The following is a 14,676-nucleotide window of genomic DNA, read 5'->3' as shown; positions in this document are numbered from 1 at the left end:
GGGGTAGACACTGCTGCAGCAACACAAACTGACATGAAGAGTGCCTGTACGCCTTCAGGCAGGTGGGCCACATCTTACTAGCCCATACAGGTAGGTACCTACTGTGACCATTTTGGAGCCTCAAAGCTTGAAGAAAGGTCTGTTTACCAGCCACTTTCCTTCTGAAACCCTAACGAATGTCGGTGGGAGGGAGCCAGCACAGGAATGGAGCTGCCCCCAAGGGAGAGACTGAAGAGATAGCTGGGCTGTGGTTAAGTCCTTTATTGATTTTATTTCTAAAACCCACATAGCGCCACTTTGCCTCTTCCAGGGCTTCAAAGAGCTAATTAACCGCCCAATGAGCCCACCAGGGAAACCAAGCTTGTGGGGGAAGCAATGAGGGGAAGCCAAGGTCAAAGAGGGTAGGTAGCCAGCCTCTCATTTAAGGACAAAGGAAAAAGATCGTCCATCCCATCTTCGTGCTGACAGGAACATGGTTATGGGAACCCACTGAGCTGGCCTAGTCTCTGAGGCCTCCTCAGCCCGCAGGCCTATAGAAAAGGCATTCTGGTCATTCCAGGTAAGCAGTTCAAGGCTAAACAGGAACCCAGACTGTAGCTGTCCCTATTGGACAGACCAGAGCAGAGGAAAAGAGAACTTGCTTATTCCTTAGTCTCCCTTTAATGCAGGCAAGGAAACTGAGGAACGGCAGCTAGCCTGGCTTTCCCCAGACACCATGTTGCCCAGCAACGGCCAGTTGTCAGAGCAGTTCACTGCGTGCAGGGAATGTGGATTTTTCTCATACAATAGCCACTATCCACTGCCCTGGACATGGAAGAACAAAGCCACCCTGAAACCCTGGGCCAGTAAGTGCTGACGTGGCCCTTGATCCTGCCCTGCCACTCCTCTAGGCCTGCAGTCTTGGCAGGCTGCAAGTCACCAGCAGAGAAAGCCACTTGGCAGTTTTAATTTTAGTTGCTCTGTGGCGACAGGCAGGATTAGTTGGCCTGACCTTCAGTGCTGAGGCACCCCAGGCCCAAGGCCTTGGTATCAGGGCAGCTTCCAGGCATAAGTGGGTCCAAGCCCCAGAGGAAGGCATTCAAGAATAACTGACAGGAGGAGGTGGGATCAGGGAGGGGTTGATTTGGTCCTTAGCTACAAGAACCAGTAAACAAGAGGACGAGGATGGAGCCACCCACACACTCTGCCTTCAGCCTGAGACATAGAGGGCAGCAGGTGGCAGGCTTCCCCAAGAGGAAGAATGGAGCCAGGTACTGAACCCACACAGAGAGTCACAAAAGGGCTGCTGCTACTGGTGGTGGGAGGGGCTCCAGAGAAAAGGAAGAAAGACACACACCCAGAAAACCACACTGCTCTTTTATTCAATGGAATTTCCCCCTTTAACGCAGCATTGACGCATACACCAAAAAAAGCCCAGAGAAATTTCTGCAGATAAACCAGTGAAGAGGACGCGCGTTATACATCATTGTCAACAGAATCACTCCAGAAAGAGGGATGGGGAAAAAAAGCAGAAAGCAGACCAAGGGGCTCAAACCCTTGGACACTGCAAAACATTCAGATGGTTGGGATAGAAATCAAATGGAAAAGGAAGCCTTCGAAGAAGGAGAGGAACAAATGGGATCTGAGGCAGCATAGGTGGTCACGAACACAGGAGAGAATTTGGGACTAGCAGGCAAGCCTGGGGTGGCTGCCTAACCTTTCGCTGGCAGCAGTGCCGCAATGGATGGGACCTGGGAGAGTAACCCATTTTACAAGACCCTCCACAAGGGTGGCAGAGATAAAACCCCAAGCGGCACCGGCCCCCTGAAAAACTTAGCAGTGAAAACACCCCACCATCGCTAAGTGGACACTCAGCCAGAGCCTGGGCCTAAAGCCATTTGCTCCCCTCTCCTTGGAAAGAAGAACCCAGGAGTGGAGAAAAGGGAGAGAAGTTTAACTGCAGCAGAAGCCCGGGGAGAGCATCTCCTTGGACGGAGTCTGAAGAAAGGAAAAGATACAGAAATAACAAAGGAAAAAGAAAACAAATTAATAAAAATATCACGATATGGAGCCAGCGTGTTCCGATTCCGTCCACAAAAATAACTCAGGCTGCTTTGCCGAACCATCCTGTCCACCAGGGGCGCTGCTGAGGCGGTCTGCCTGGAAGGGTCACCAATGGGCGCGGAAAGTCCTCTCTCTCATGGCTCGGGCCAGCGCCGCCGCGGGGAGGGATCCTGGCGGCCCGGTTTGGGGAGAGGCAAAGGGAGTTGGGTGAGGAGAGAAAGAAGACAAAGAAGACACTCGATGCTACGGGGCGCCAGGAGAGCCCAAGCTGGCGCCCCTACACCCCAAGCGAGTCCTTGCCGCTTGGCCCAGCCCGGTGCGTGCACACACACACATGCGTGCACACTATCACATGCGTGCGTCCCAAAGTCTGGCTCCATATGGTGAGGTTCGGCGTGTTTAAATGAGACCAATTCTCTCTCTCTTTCGCTCTCTATAATATATATTTTCTTAAAAAAACAAGTCTAGTTCTGTGGTGGAGGCGGTGGGGGAGCTGGAGGCATCCCGAAGGGCGGCATGCCCGCCACCCCCATGCCCATCATGGTGACAAAGTTAGAAGGGTCCATGGGAGGTGGAGGAGGAGGGGGCGGGGCATACATCATGCCGGCGGAACCAGGTGGCGGAGGCGGCGGAGGGGGAGGGGCACCGGGCGGCAGAGGCGGCTGGACCCCGGGGGGCAGGGGCACCATAGTGGGGTTGCCTTGCATCTGAGGGGCTCCTGGAGAAGCTGCGGCAGCCGCCTGCTGCTGTTGCCATGGCGGGATGGACCCTGTGCCAGCGCTCGTGGTGGTGGTCGTCGTATCTGGGGTGGTAAAGAAGCCCAAGGTCACACGCGCGGGAGCACACCGCGGCTCTCTGCGGCTGCTGCCTTGGGATGGGGGCCAGGGCGCCTGCTCCTTGCTTGGCATGCGGTACAAAGGGGGCGGGCGGGCGGGGACTGTCCTGGGGATGGGGGTGGAGAACTGGGTAGGACTACCCTGGGGTCGGCCTCAAGGTCCCTGGGCTGTGTAGAGTAAGCCCTTTGTCACCAGTGCCCCAGGAAGGGCTGAGGGGAAGGCACCAGACTAAGACCGGGCTCTGACATCCCTCCGCCCAGCCGCCGCTGCCACCACCTAACGGCACATTCAACCTCAAGGCCACAGCTGCTCTCCCCACTCCCGGCCCACCCAGCAGTCTCTCAGGCCCAGTCACAGCCCTCTCCTTGCGCATGCGTGCACCAGCCGGCGAGAGCCTAGACTTCCAGCTCCCCTCCAGGAGCCCCACGAACCTTCCCCAGACACAACCACACCAAACATCAGCTCTCCTCCCCACGAGGTCCCTGTGGGCCAGGAGACCCTTTCCTGTTACATTCTCACCCCTGGCAAAGGCCAGAGCCTCACCACACACCCATCCCACCCACCCCCACCAGCCCGACAATTTCTACTCACTTTGCTGCCATGGTAAGGGGGTGCTGGAAGCCATACTGCTGCTGGGTGGAGGGGGTGGCGGCGGCTGCTGCTGCTGCTGTTGCCATGGGGGAAGAGGACCAGAGGGAGGGGGTGGGGGCTGCCCACTGGGAGGCGGCGGCGGCGGTGGCATCATGCCCATAGGCGGCGGCGGCATCATACCTGCCAGGTGAGGCAAGGGTGAGGTCTTGAAGAAGAGGGGCTTCCCACAGAACCCCTCTCACTCCCAGGCTGGAAAAGACCCCAGAGGACAACAGGCTCCGTTACCTTTTCCTTGATGCAGGCGATAGACCCCAGAGCCCACAGGCGTACTTCCCAGGTACTGATCTTGATGGAAGGAAAGAGCAGGAACTTAGCAGGACATGTGACTGGCAGTGGAGACCTCCCCAACCCCCACTGCTCTGAGCACCTGGCCACACATAAGCCACACCTTGAGCTGAGTAGAGTCCTGCTCTCTGTCTGGAGGAAATCTAGGGGACCCCACACGCGACCCAGCTAGTCAGAACTGCTGCCAGCCTAGCCCAGAGCCCCAAGGTCTCTGCTCTGACACTTACTTACCCATTGGAGGAGGGCCATGGTGCCCAGGTGGGTGGGGGCCCTGATTCATCGGTGGTGGCGGCGGCTGCATCCACGGGGGTGGGGGCCCATTAGGGTTGTGCTGCATGGGATGGCCACCATGCCCACCCGTCAGACTGGGTAATGGATGTGGGAAGCTGTGGGGGCCACCTCCTGGGCCACCAGGACCACCTCCATGCATGCCGTGGTACGGCCGGTTCTCTGAAGGGCCAGAATTCATCCAGGGTGGGCGGCTCTGGGTAGTGGACATGAGAGACTAGTGAGAGTATTTCCTGCCAATGCCCTGGCCTGCCCCCCCGGTGGCAACACTGGTCTTTCGGCTCTGCCAAGGGACCTAAACAGAAAACTCAATGGTCCGACATCCCGGAAGACCAGTGTTGCCAGTCACGTCCATCCATCTGTTCGACCCAAAGCACCTGGCCATGCTGCCAGTCTCTGGGGGAGAGACTGCAGAAGCCAGACCAAGACAAGTAGCTCCCAAGACTCACTGGTGGAGGAGGGTTGTTGGCGGGAGCCGCAGGCCGGGGTGCACTAGCCAGGGGTGTGGCAGCAGGTCCAGAGGTGGAGCCCACAGATGCTGGGACTGGTGCTTCTCCTAGCTCAGCCATAAGGGACAAATATTCTTTATCCATCCGTGCTTTATCCTGAGCTGACTGAGGGTCACCAGGCCTAAGAGGAGTAGAAAAAGAGAAAGGGGACATTCTGAGGATTCTTTTGAGGACACAGCTACCACCAACAATTTACACTGTGGTCCTCTCCTTAACCCCAGTGGATGTCTGAAACCACAGAAAAGTACTGAACGCTACCCACGGTGGGAGTGCCAGCCCATAGGACATCCGAGGAAGCCAGCTCTGGGACAGGATGAGAATTCATCACACTACTTAGAATAGTACACAATATTAAGTATTTCCAGACTATGGTTGACCTTGGAAAGAGGCCAACACCTGGAGTCCTGGTATGGTGCTACAGATTAACGCGCTGGACTGCAGGGTCAGTCTGAACTGGAAGGTTGGCAGTTCAACAGCTCACCTGCTCCTCCTCGGAAACTTAATATAGGATCACAATGAGTCAAAATCGACTCGACGGCACTTTAACAACACTGTATACAGAAGTTTCTGAGAAAAATCAGGCACAGGTCACCACCCTTACTTCAGTGCTGTTTTGCACCAGACAGGATCACAAGTCTCTGCCTTAGCAGAGATCCTGGGTGAGGCACCTAGAAAGTGTGTTTCCCCAAGGATCAAGGCCCCCAGTTTGAGGGAATAAAAATATTCCCTGAAAAATGCCTGAGAAAGTTGCCACCTAAGTAGAAAAATGGTGATCCTGAGAACTGATTTGTACTGGGAAAGTCTGCTATGCCTTCCTGAGCCAATGGTAGGCAAGTAACCAACACAGTTACTATGGAACCCCAGTGAAGACAACGATCCCAGAATGGAAACTTCAAATGAGCTGTAAGATAGGATATTCTACAAAAGGCAGTCTCTAATTCTGGTTTAAAAATTTGTCCCCTTTCAAGCCTTTTTCACAAATTGGGGTAGCAATGTGGGCTAAAATGCACTGGATTACAAAGTCGGTTTTATCAGCATAGTTGGTGGTTCAAGCTCACCAGCTGCTCCTCGGAAATCCTACACAGGGTCGCTATGGGTTGGAACCAACTTGACGGCACTTAACAACAACAGTATTGGGTCCATAACACCCAATCAACGTGCTGAAAAGCGATCCCGTACACCACAGAAACCTCCAGAACTGCTCACTCACCTCTGGAACTTGCAGTCTGAAGCAATGTGTCCAGCTCCCCCACACTTGGTGCACACTGTGGTGTTGGTTATGCTACGGGTTTCTGAGCTCTGCCAGGGTCTTAAGATCCTGTTGATGGAAAAGGAGGGGAAAAAAAATCAACTCAAGAGCTACAGAAGACAGCTAGCTCTACTCCCCAAAGTTCCTCAGGTCTCCCTGCACTCCCCTGTAACCACCACAGACCTGTTATCATCTTCCCGAAGAGTCCCGTTCAATCGCGCCAACTCCCGAAGCTGCATCTTTCGTAAGTCGTTCTGGTCCTCAGGGGTCTCAATACCTTGCTTCAGGATGTTTCTTATCTAGTGAAGGTGTAAAGGGGGACATCAGCAATGTGCTGGGACCACCACTTGGACACTGGTAAGACGCATCCTCTCTGGGCACTCACCTGTTCTACCGCCTTTTTGACATTCTCCATGGTGTTAGCGGTAACCAGCGCATGAAGCGGCTCATCTTCCCCTGGCAGCATCTGGCCATCTTTGCGCCCAACCTTCCCTTCTTTCACAGACCCCTTTCCCCGGATCATAATTTTGGCATTGCACTCCTTCTCGATGTTCTTCAGGGTGTTCCCTCTGTCAGAGGCAGAGAGCAAAGGGCAGAAAGGATTGTGTTAGGGCTCTTCACATGCCAGTTCACTCCAGAGCAGACAAGTGAGAAACCATAAGTACAGATAGCTGCCATTTCCCACCCAGAGCTCAGTGACCTCTAAGTTCAGGTCAGTGTAGCAGTACTTCGCCACAGTAAAATGGGAAGTTATGAGATTCTCACACAAAAAAGCCTAACTCAGCCAAAGGGAAGCTCCCACCCACTACAGGAAGGGAAGCTCAGATCATCCAATTAGGTACAACATAAACACACCGCAAAGGTTCTTATTCACCTGGGCCCAATTAGCAGCCCCACAAAGTTGATTTCTGGATACTCGTCTTGTGGAATCATGACTTTATCGCTCACACGTGTGGCTGGAGGTCTGAAAAAGACAAGACTGTCAGTACCTTTGCAGACATCTGAGGATGACGTTACCAGTCAGCTGCTCTTATGGAACAAACTCTTGGTGTCATGTGATTATGGGGATCGGGGATAATTAGGAGGGAAAACATCAGTACCAAAACTGTTCCAGCCGGCCACATAGAATTGGCCTGTGTCCTTATCATTGATGTCTGCTTACTTGTAATCTGCAGGCGGCTTGAAGTCGGGGTTGAGTGCAACCATCTCCGTGATGAGGTTGTGTCGCTCCTCTTCAAGCTTTTTGCGTGTGCGGAACTCTCGGGTGTTGAGCCGCTTCCCCTCACTGTTGTAGATGGGCTCGGGGGAAGGGGACCTGTGGGAGACACAGCACCATTACTGCTTGGCCCTCATGGTCCGCTGATCCCGACATGGGCCATAGTAAGCCTTCCCCAGCCCTGTCTCTCAGACCCTAACACAACACTCTTCGGAGGAACCGACCATAACGTGTGCTCTCAAAGATCATGTGGAATGGAGAGATGGACGCTGGCTTAACATTAAGGGGACTGAAGGAGTTTGTGTGTGTGCAGCTTCTAACAGTGATGAGAAGAAAAAAGTCTGTCCTTCTAGGGGAAAATTTCTGTACTGTTAAATGGCAAGGACAGTATCACCCTCTTGAGTCTTCTTGCCAATTAGATTTTTCATTTGAGAAAAAAAAAATCACATTATTACAACTTTATCAGCCACGGATACCCCAAAGTCTAGGTCAAACATAAAACTCTTGGAGAGCTCACACCCTATAAGGAAGTGTCTGTGTCCCTGTCACATGAGAAGAGTTCTTTGACTCAATCAACTGGGACTCAAGGCTACTGCAGCTATGTGGCCCCACAATGGAGAGAGATGGTGCAAGGCTTCCTCTGCTTTCCTTCAATGGCCTGGCTGGCTGCGTCCAAGGCCCAGGAGTCAACCTGTTTTCTGGCTGTTCGAAGTTGGGGAGTCTGGGTAGAGAGAAACGTTAAAATGCTAAAGCAGCTTCTAAGAGAGGCTGCCAATGCAGATTTGGTCAAATACTTAATCTAGGGTCTGAACCTGCAAACAGCAAGGGAAAGCCTACTGTTTCTCCTCCCTAGTTTACAAGTCCAGAAAGCAGGTTTTCTCTCTCACTTTTTAAGAAGTAAAATGCTGTTGCTACATTAAAAAAAAAAGTCATGATAAATGGTCAGTTTACCACAGTTGGGTTTTGCGGTAATCATAAAAAAGAGAAGTTACACTCCCAGAATTCTGAGTTCAGATTACAAAAAGGATCATAGCTTGATATTCTGAATGAAAATTTAGTAGCAGCTGCAAGAAGGGAAGAGACCATGTGGATCAGGTTATTTAAAAAAACATCTTGAAAGTTGTCAAGACTCCTACACCCTTGGTTTAGTTGCAAGGACCTTGCCTAGTTGGAGAGCAAGGACTGAACTCGGCTGCTCCCACTGTCTTCAGCCTAAAGGGAACCATGTCACACCACGTTACACACACGATGGAATAAAAGGTCAGGTTTGTTCATGGCTAATGACGGCTAAATGACACCTCCGCTTCTAGCATTTGTATAAACTGTTAGCACAATCCAAGTCATGAATAAAAGCAAACACACCCCAGCTCATTAGACTATCATCTTATACATATATGTCTACAACAGATTTTAGAACATTTGTAACTAAGCAAGTTAAAGCAACATTAAAATAGCATATAAAGTGGCTGAATTTTGAGAATACACTTTAAGAACTTCATTTATTTTACTAAAGAAAGAAATTCATGCATTTCCCTCCAACCTGGGCTCACAGCAAAACCAACCAGGGTCTTAGGGCCTCTTTCAGAGGAAGTATGAGAGGAGAAACTGCTCTGCCTTAACTTCTAAGATGCAGATGTTTCTATTACCCACCCACCCTGCCACTGTCAGGAATTAAGTATTTCTGGCTAGTCACCAAAACAAGTTTTACCAGCACCAAATTGGTCATTTAAAGGCCTTACAACAATTGAACCCCTCTTTCTCAATTGTGGAAGTAAAAGGCAATGATTAACATTCTAGCTGTTAGACTGGCCCAACTTCTTCACCTTGCACAGGCTGTCAGATTAGAGCAATTCAGTTCTATTCCCACCTCTCCAGTAACAAAGGAGATTTGTTACAAAGTCAACTTTCTGGAGAACTGCCTCGTCACCTGATATGACGTAGTTTATTAAAAGTAAAGAAAAAAAGGGCAAAAGAGGCACAGGCATGGTCTACTGCCCAATGCAAATCTTTTAAAGGGGAAAAAATAGCTCCAAACCAAAAAAAATCCCCAAATACAGCATATGACCCTCCAAGCAAAATTTATAGGTTTAAAAAAACCCCACAAAACCTTAATATTGAAGGGTCAATTATGGAGAAATAAATAAGAAGTTCATTTGTTTGCTGGTAAAGGGACTACAGAAGTGGCTTCCAGAGCCATCAGAGCATCTGCCTTGCTTTCCTGCTAACTGGGGATTAAATAGTAGTATCTTCAATTTCAGGTGGAGGCAGGGTAAATGACCTTTTTATTAAATGACCAGATTTTAGCTGTTCAAAGACCAATTAGCCAATAAAAGCCCCTTTATAAAAGTTCATTTCCCTCATAGATACATTTGAGACTTGTCAGAGGTGAAAGGAACTTTGAACTAAAGGACATCAACACAGCTGTTTGAGGACCACATTCCCCTTAAAATGCAGTCTTTAGGGTTGGGTCGCTCGACTTTCCCAAACAGTAAGAATGTCCTGGTCCCTCCCAGCCCCCTCTCCCTCCAGGCAATGGCCAAGGCTGAAAATTAACTGGCAGTAAAGGAAGTTGGTTAGAAATCTCATCTGATTTGGAAACCATCTGAAAACCATGAGCAGGAAGACTGCAGCCAAGAGCTGACCACACTGGGGTGCTGGCCTGCTCATAAAGTCTTAATCCTGCATCGTTACCTGTGAGAAAAACTCTATACCCTGGGCTTTCAGCCAAGCAGGTACTGAAACAGGCAGGTTAACGGGCCACCTCACTGTCCCTAGGGATGGGTAAATCAGGTTAACATCTATATGCTTACCAATTAGAAACCAGTTGTCCATTTTCCTGTAACTTTTTATGCTGCTAGCAATTAAATTTCATTCCAACTTTCTAATTGTTGATTATTCTAACAATATAATTACTGCTAATTAAAACCCTATTCCCTTCAAATGGTCACAGTACCGGTCGTCTTACTAGGAATTTATCAAACTGATACAATATGTTGCCACCAGTAAAACGTATTGAGAAAAAGGTAAAAGCGTTACTGTCAGCTGGTTAAAACTGTTTCCCAACCTGTCCTCAGGGTTAGGGGGGATGCCCAGGTCTCCTGTGCGCAGTTTACGAGTCAGGTCTTCTATCTGCAGTTGCACTGGAAGAAACCAGGTTAGGAAAGAAAAAAAAGGATGGAAAAAAGACAATGTTACCAAAAAACATCTCAAATCTCAACAACAAGCATGAAGAACTCGGAGACTTTGAAAGGCATGACTGATCAGTGAACACACTGAGGCAAAAACTCCCAACCACCTATTGGCAGGAGTCCAATTACATCTATGGATATGTTTCACTTCAAATGGTTATCACTTAAGGAAGCAAACAGTTTGGTGGAAGAGGGGTTAGCAATAGACTGTTCACTAAGGCTAACATCAACGCAATTACTAGGAGGTAATTTACCTCGTCCTCCCCAAGGCTTGCTATGCAACGGACACCCAAAACCCAAACCACCAATGTCCCACCAATACTCCAGTATCCCCACACATTATTGTCTTGAGAGCAAGAGTGCATTTTTCTTCATTAAAATATTAAACATGGCCTGAAATGAGACCCAATTGCATTGGACCAAAAAAAAAAAAAAAACACAAAACACAGTACCAGTTGAACATAGATCAGGTTCATCACAAAATTCTTTAGCAACTTAAAACATTTAATAACCACTTTAACATCTTACAGAAATTTGTACACTCTTTCTTTACAAGCAGACCCATGCTAGTACAGGTCTCCCCAGGCCTGCTGCTTGTATTCACAAAGATGCAAACCATTTCCTCTAATAAACCAGTAGTCATAAAGGTTAAGTATTTTTCAGACTTGCTATTAATGTGGACAAAGTTAAAGTGGGGGTGCTGAGGTTGAAAAGTGTGGCTCAAGGAGAATGTGTGTGGCCCTTGGGCCTTCGCACAAGAACAAGAAAGATGAGGGTTTCACAAAAGTTGCCAATGACCCGGGATATGTCACACAGCTGCTTCTGAGAAAATGGTAACTGCAGAGTCAAGGCAGTGTCTTCCCGAGCTGAGTAACCACCCACCCTGTTTCTTACCTTCACAGGACCTGAAAGCTCAGCAGACATCTCTCACAAAGACAAACCTACTGGGTTGGGGTCATGTGGAACTCATGCTAAGACTGCATTAATGCATGTATAACCCAAGATGCTCTTTTCATTTGAACTACATCTCACAGAGCCACATCACACACATATTTCAAGCTCTGAAGAAATGGAAATTTGTATTGGCTTCAAGAAGTGATGTTTCGGGCATTCTGGAGACAATGTACAGCATGGGCAAAAAGTGAGTAACACAGGGTTCCCTAAGCTCCTGTATGCTACTTAAGTCTAATTTAGTAGTCAAATTTAAAAAACTGAAGATCAAAGTCACCTTCATGGGCATAGGCAGTCCGTAACTGGACAGTGGAGCACCTGGATTCTTATCTGAGGAAAAGAGCGGGCACTACAGATCATTCAGGGTGGTATGGCACTGTAGGATAAGCACTGAACTGCTAGCGACAAGGTTGGCAGTTCAAACCCACCAGTTACTCCTTGGATACCCCTTTCAGGGCCTTTGTGAGTTGTAACCAACTCCAGGGTACTTAACAATAGGTCATTCAAAGGGGTGGTAGCTTCTGTGGCCTTATGGGGAAAGTCCACATTTAACAACTTTAAGGCACTGCCCTCACCTGATGGTTCAGGAAGCAGGGATCTACTCCAGCCTCTGAAGTCCTTTTATCTACTCTGACCACAGCTGTAACTGGCGTGTAGGGCTTAGTGCACCCACTCGCCTCCAGCCTCTGAAGTCCTTTTAATCTACTCTGACCGCAGCTGTAACTGGCGTGTAGGGCTTAGTGCACCCACTCGCCCTTCACAGAAAGAGCAGTGATGTGAACTTTGTGCGGTTTCCTGTGTTCTAGGTCTACTCCTGTTCTGGGGGCATCAGTCCATTAGGGGACACAGGGGTCCAACAGGATACAGAAGAGGTGGGCAAGAGTAGAGGATCAGTGTGGAAATGCGGAAAAAACAAGTATCAGTAGTACCGTGAACAGGAGACAGTTCCAAGGTTTCAAATTTCTTAGCAATCTAAGAATGAAGACCCTCAAGGAATTTCAACACACCAACCTTGAAGATGGTTTTTAATTGTGAACCCACAGCCTCAGATCTAGAAGGTCTGTGGTCTAATATCCTCCCCCAAATAAATGGATGCTTGTTTAGTTAGAAATTATTTATCAAGTGAACTTTCTAGAAATAGCTGCAAAGGTGTAAAAGGTAAAACCTGCGTTAAAAACCTTGTATTACAAAAAAAGGAATTCGGTGGTTAATTTTTTTTTCAGCGTGGTCAGTCATACTTAGGTTTTCAAATTTCCCAACAGATGACATCTTTTACCCTGCTACCTCATCATTCCATATCCCAGCAGTATCACTTTCCCAAGCAGAATTCTTTAGCAGTAAATAGAAGAGCCTTTGTTTTAAGACAGCTCTCCAAAAATCAAACCAGAAAAGATGCTGAAGGGAAGGTTACATTCAAATGGTAAAAAAGGGTGAACTATAAATGCATTTAAAGGACCATTTTTTTGTTCAAACTGAGGTTTTGGGTTTTTTTTTTTCCCTTTCACAAAGTACCTATAAAAAAGTAAAACCATAATTTAGGGGGAGGGAAGAATACAGAATGACGGTGAGAGGCCGTGCTGTGAAGAAGGTACTTGGGTTTACAATACCTGCAGTGTTCTCCACTGGGGCCAGGTCCAGAGGCACAAGACACTCACCTCAACTGGCAAGGAGACTGAACAGCAGCTGAAAAGGATGGAGGAGGGTGGGGGGCTGGGCTGGGGACTATTCTCACTCCTAAGTGGGTCCCCTCTACCTTCCTGGCACTCATAGAAAACACTGCTGATACTAACAAACCAAAACAAGGAATGTGGAAGCAGGACTCAATGAGCAAAAACCTTACGTCAAAGTTGTCAAAGTACGCCTGACCGTACCCCTCATCAAAATACAAACCTCAAGCTTCCAACAGGCAAAAACACTGCTCAGAATAAACAACAATGTGAAAAATGCATCTAGATGCAGAACGTGTATTTACCGATATAGGCTCGCTCTTGCTCCCGCGTTAGGCCAGGAGGAATAACAGTAGGCATTCCTGGAATCACTGTCTTCTGTTCCATTGTGTCCTGGTTCCAACGACTTCTCTTCCGCTTCTTACTTGGGAAGTCTAGAGGCAGATAAAGTCTGTCAGATGCAAATATCAACTCACATAGTAACTACAGACCCTCAGCCAAATGCCAAACTAGACTTGACCTAAAATTTAAATGGCACAGAATGAATGACAATAGGGGTCTTGGTGTGGTAGTGTAAGATAAGCTCTAGACTGCTAACTTCAATGTTGGTGGGTCCCCTCAGAAACCCATAAAGGGTCACAGTGAGCCAGACCCAACTTACGGGCACTTAACTGTATACAAAGAGACCAAGGATCTGCGTAGGAGTTTACTTCACATTTATGAATTTTCCCTCCAGAGAAATGCTGCAGTTAATGTGTTAACAAGATAACAAATCCATCTGTAAATATACACATAATAAAATGAAGGGCTTGAAAGACAGACCAAGAGCAGATTGAAGGGTTGCAGACAACTCTTCTTAAGCAATATTAAGGAGATGGGTGGCTCCTCCTACCTCCACCCCAATCTTTCTGAATGGAGTTACAGTAAGAATAAACCTCTCAACACATTAAACCCAAACCAAATCCATTAAGTCAATTTCACACACACTACCGGACCGGGAACTGCCTCATCATAATCCTTCCTCATCTTTATGGATGCAGCTAGTGGGATTGACCCTCTGACCCTTCAGTTTGGCAACTGAGCACTTTACTGTGCCACTAGTGCTTCCTCACTACACACTGCTATGTGAACAAGCCAATTCTTCAACAAGATCAACTTTTTCTTCTCAAGTTTAGCCAAGATCAACAGTCAGTGATCCTGGCCAGGTAGACTCAGAAACTGTTCAATGATGAAAAAAAAAAACCAACCCCCTCCTCTCCTGATACAGGAGCAGCTCTCAAGTAACCACAGAGAAGTGGTTTTTGATCTCCAGGGGTGCAGGCCCATAGGAAAACTCTTTCAAAACAGCCATTAAGGGGACACAATAGGTAAATGGCGATTAGTTCCGACAGGGAAGGTGGGGCGACCAGAATTCTCCCCCGCCCCCAAATGGGACCATTAGGTAATGCATTCTATAGAATGAGAACCGTGTCTAAAATACACGTAGGGAGAGAAAAGTCACAATTTCATTTCTCTCCCTTTCAGTCAACTTAGCACAACGTTTCCAATTTCCAAAACCGCCATCAGCTATCGCTTTCACACCCTCCTGTCACCCCCGTCCACACCCCTCCGATCCACATTTGATCCCTCATCAGCGGACGGGAGGGCAAGCAGAGGCCCTAGGTTCCTCGGCGGCACTGCTTGGCCCAAGCACCACACTGCGCCTGCGCTTAACCGATCGCCTCCTTCTCCTCACCCCCCGCCCCGCGCTTGCGCGCTCGAGCGCCCCGAAGCCGGTCGCGCGCGCGCCCCCC

At 48.7% G+C, this 14,676-nt stretch overlaps 1 protein-coding gene across 4 annotated transcripts in view; it reads right to left on the bottom strand.

Annotated features, from left to right (window-relative positions):
- Positions 1–1,334: 1,334 nt before the first annotated feature.
- The window catches only part of SF1 (splicing factor 1), a 14,296-nt gene continuing 954 nt past the window's right edge, over positions 1,335–14,676 (bottom strand). The window contains exons 2-14 of one of the 4 annotated variants that reach the window (XM_006860961.1): positions 13,189–13,317; positions 10,142–10,217; positions 7,024–7,176; positions 6,736–6,825; positions 6,247–6,430; positions 6,045–6,160; positions 5,823–5,930; positions 4,553–4,733; positions 4,047–4,320; positions 3,756–3,815; positions 3,471–3,650; positions 2,641–2,845; positions 1,335–2,213 (exon numbers count right to left, since the gene is read on the bottom strand). In XM_006860961.1, coding sequence (XP_006861023.1) covers positions 2,084–2,213; positions 2,641–2,845; positions 3,471–3,650; positions 3,756–3,815; positions 4,047–4,320; positions 4,553–4,733; positions 5,823–5,930; positions 6,045–6,160; positions 6,247–6,430; positions 6,736–6,825; positions 7,024–7,176; positions 10,142–10,217; positions 13,189–13,317 — 1,886 coding nt within the window. In that variant the 3' untranslated portion in view covers positions 1,335–2,083. Of the gene's footprint in view, positions 2,846–3,470; positions 3,651–3,755; positions 3,816–4,042; positions 4,321–4,552; positions 4,734–5,822; positions 5,931–6,044; positions 6,161–6,246; positions 6,431–6,735; positions 6,826–7,023; positions 7,177–10,141; positions 10,218–13,188; positions 13,318–14,676 lie in introns of all 4 variants that reach the window. The other 3 variants (XM_006860962.1, XM_006860960.1, XM_006860963.1) reach the window with 3 other exon arrangements.

Source organism: Chrysochloris asiatica, unplaced genomic scaffold (assembly GCF_000296735.1).
Source record: "Chrysochloris asiatica unplaced genomic scaffold, ChrAsi1.0 scaffold00040, whole genome shotgun sequence".
Taxonomy (NCBI): Eukaryota; Metazoa; Chordata; class Mammalia; order Afrosoricida; family Chrysochloridae; genus Chrysochloris; species Chrysochloris asiatica.
Note: the sequence above shows the minus strand (reverse complement) of the source record. Positions and strands in the feature narration are given on the sequence as shown.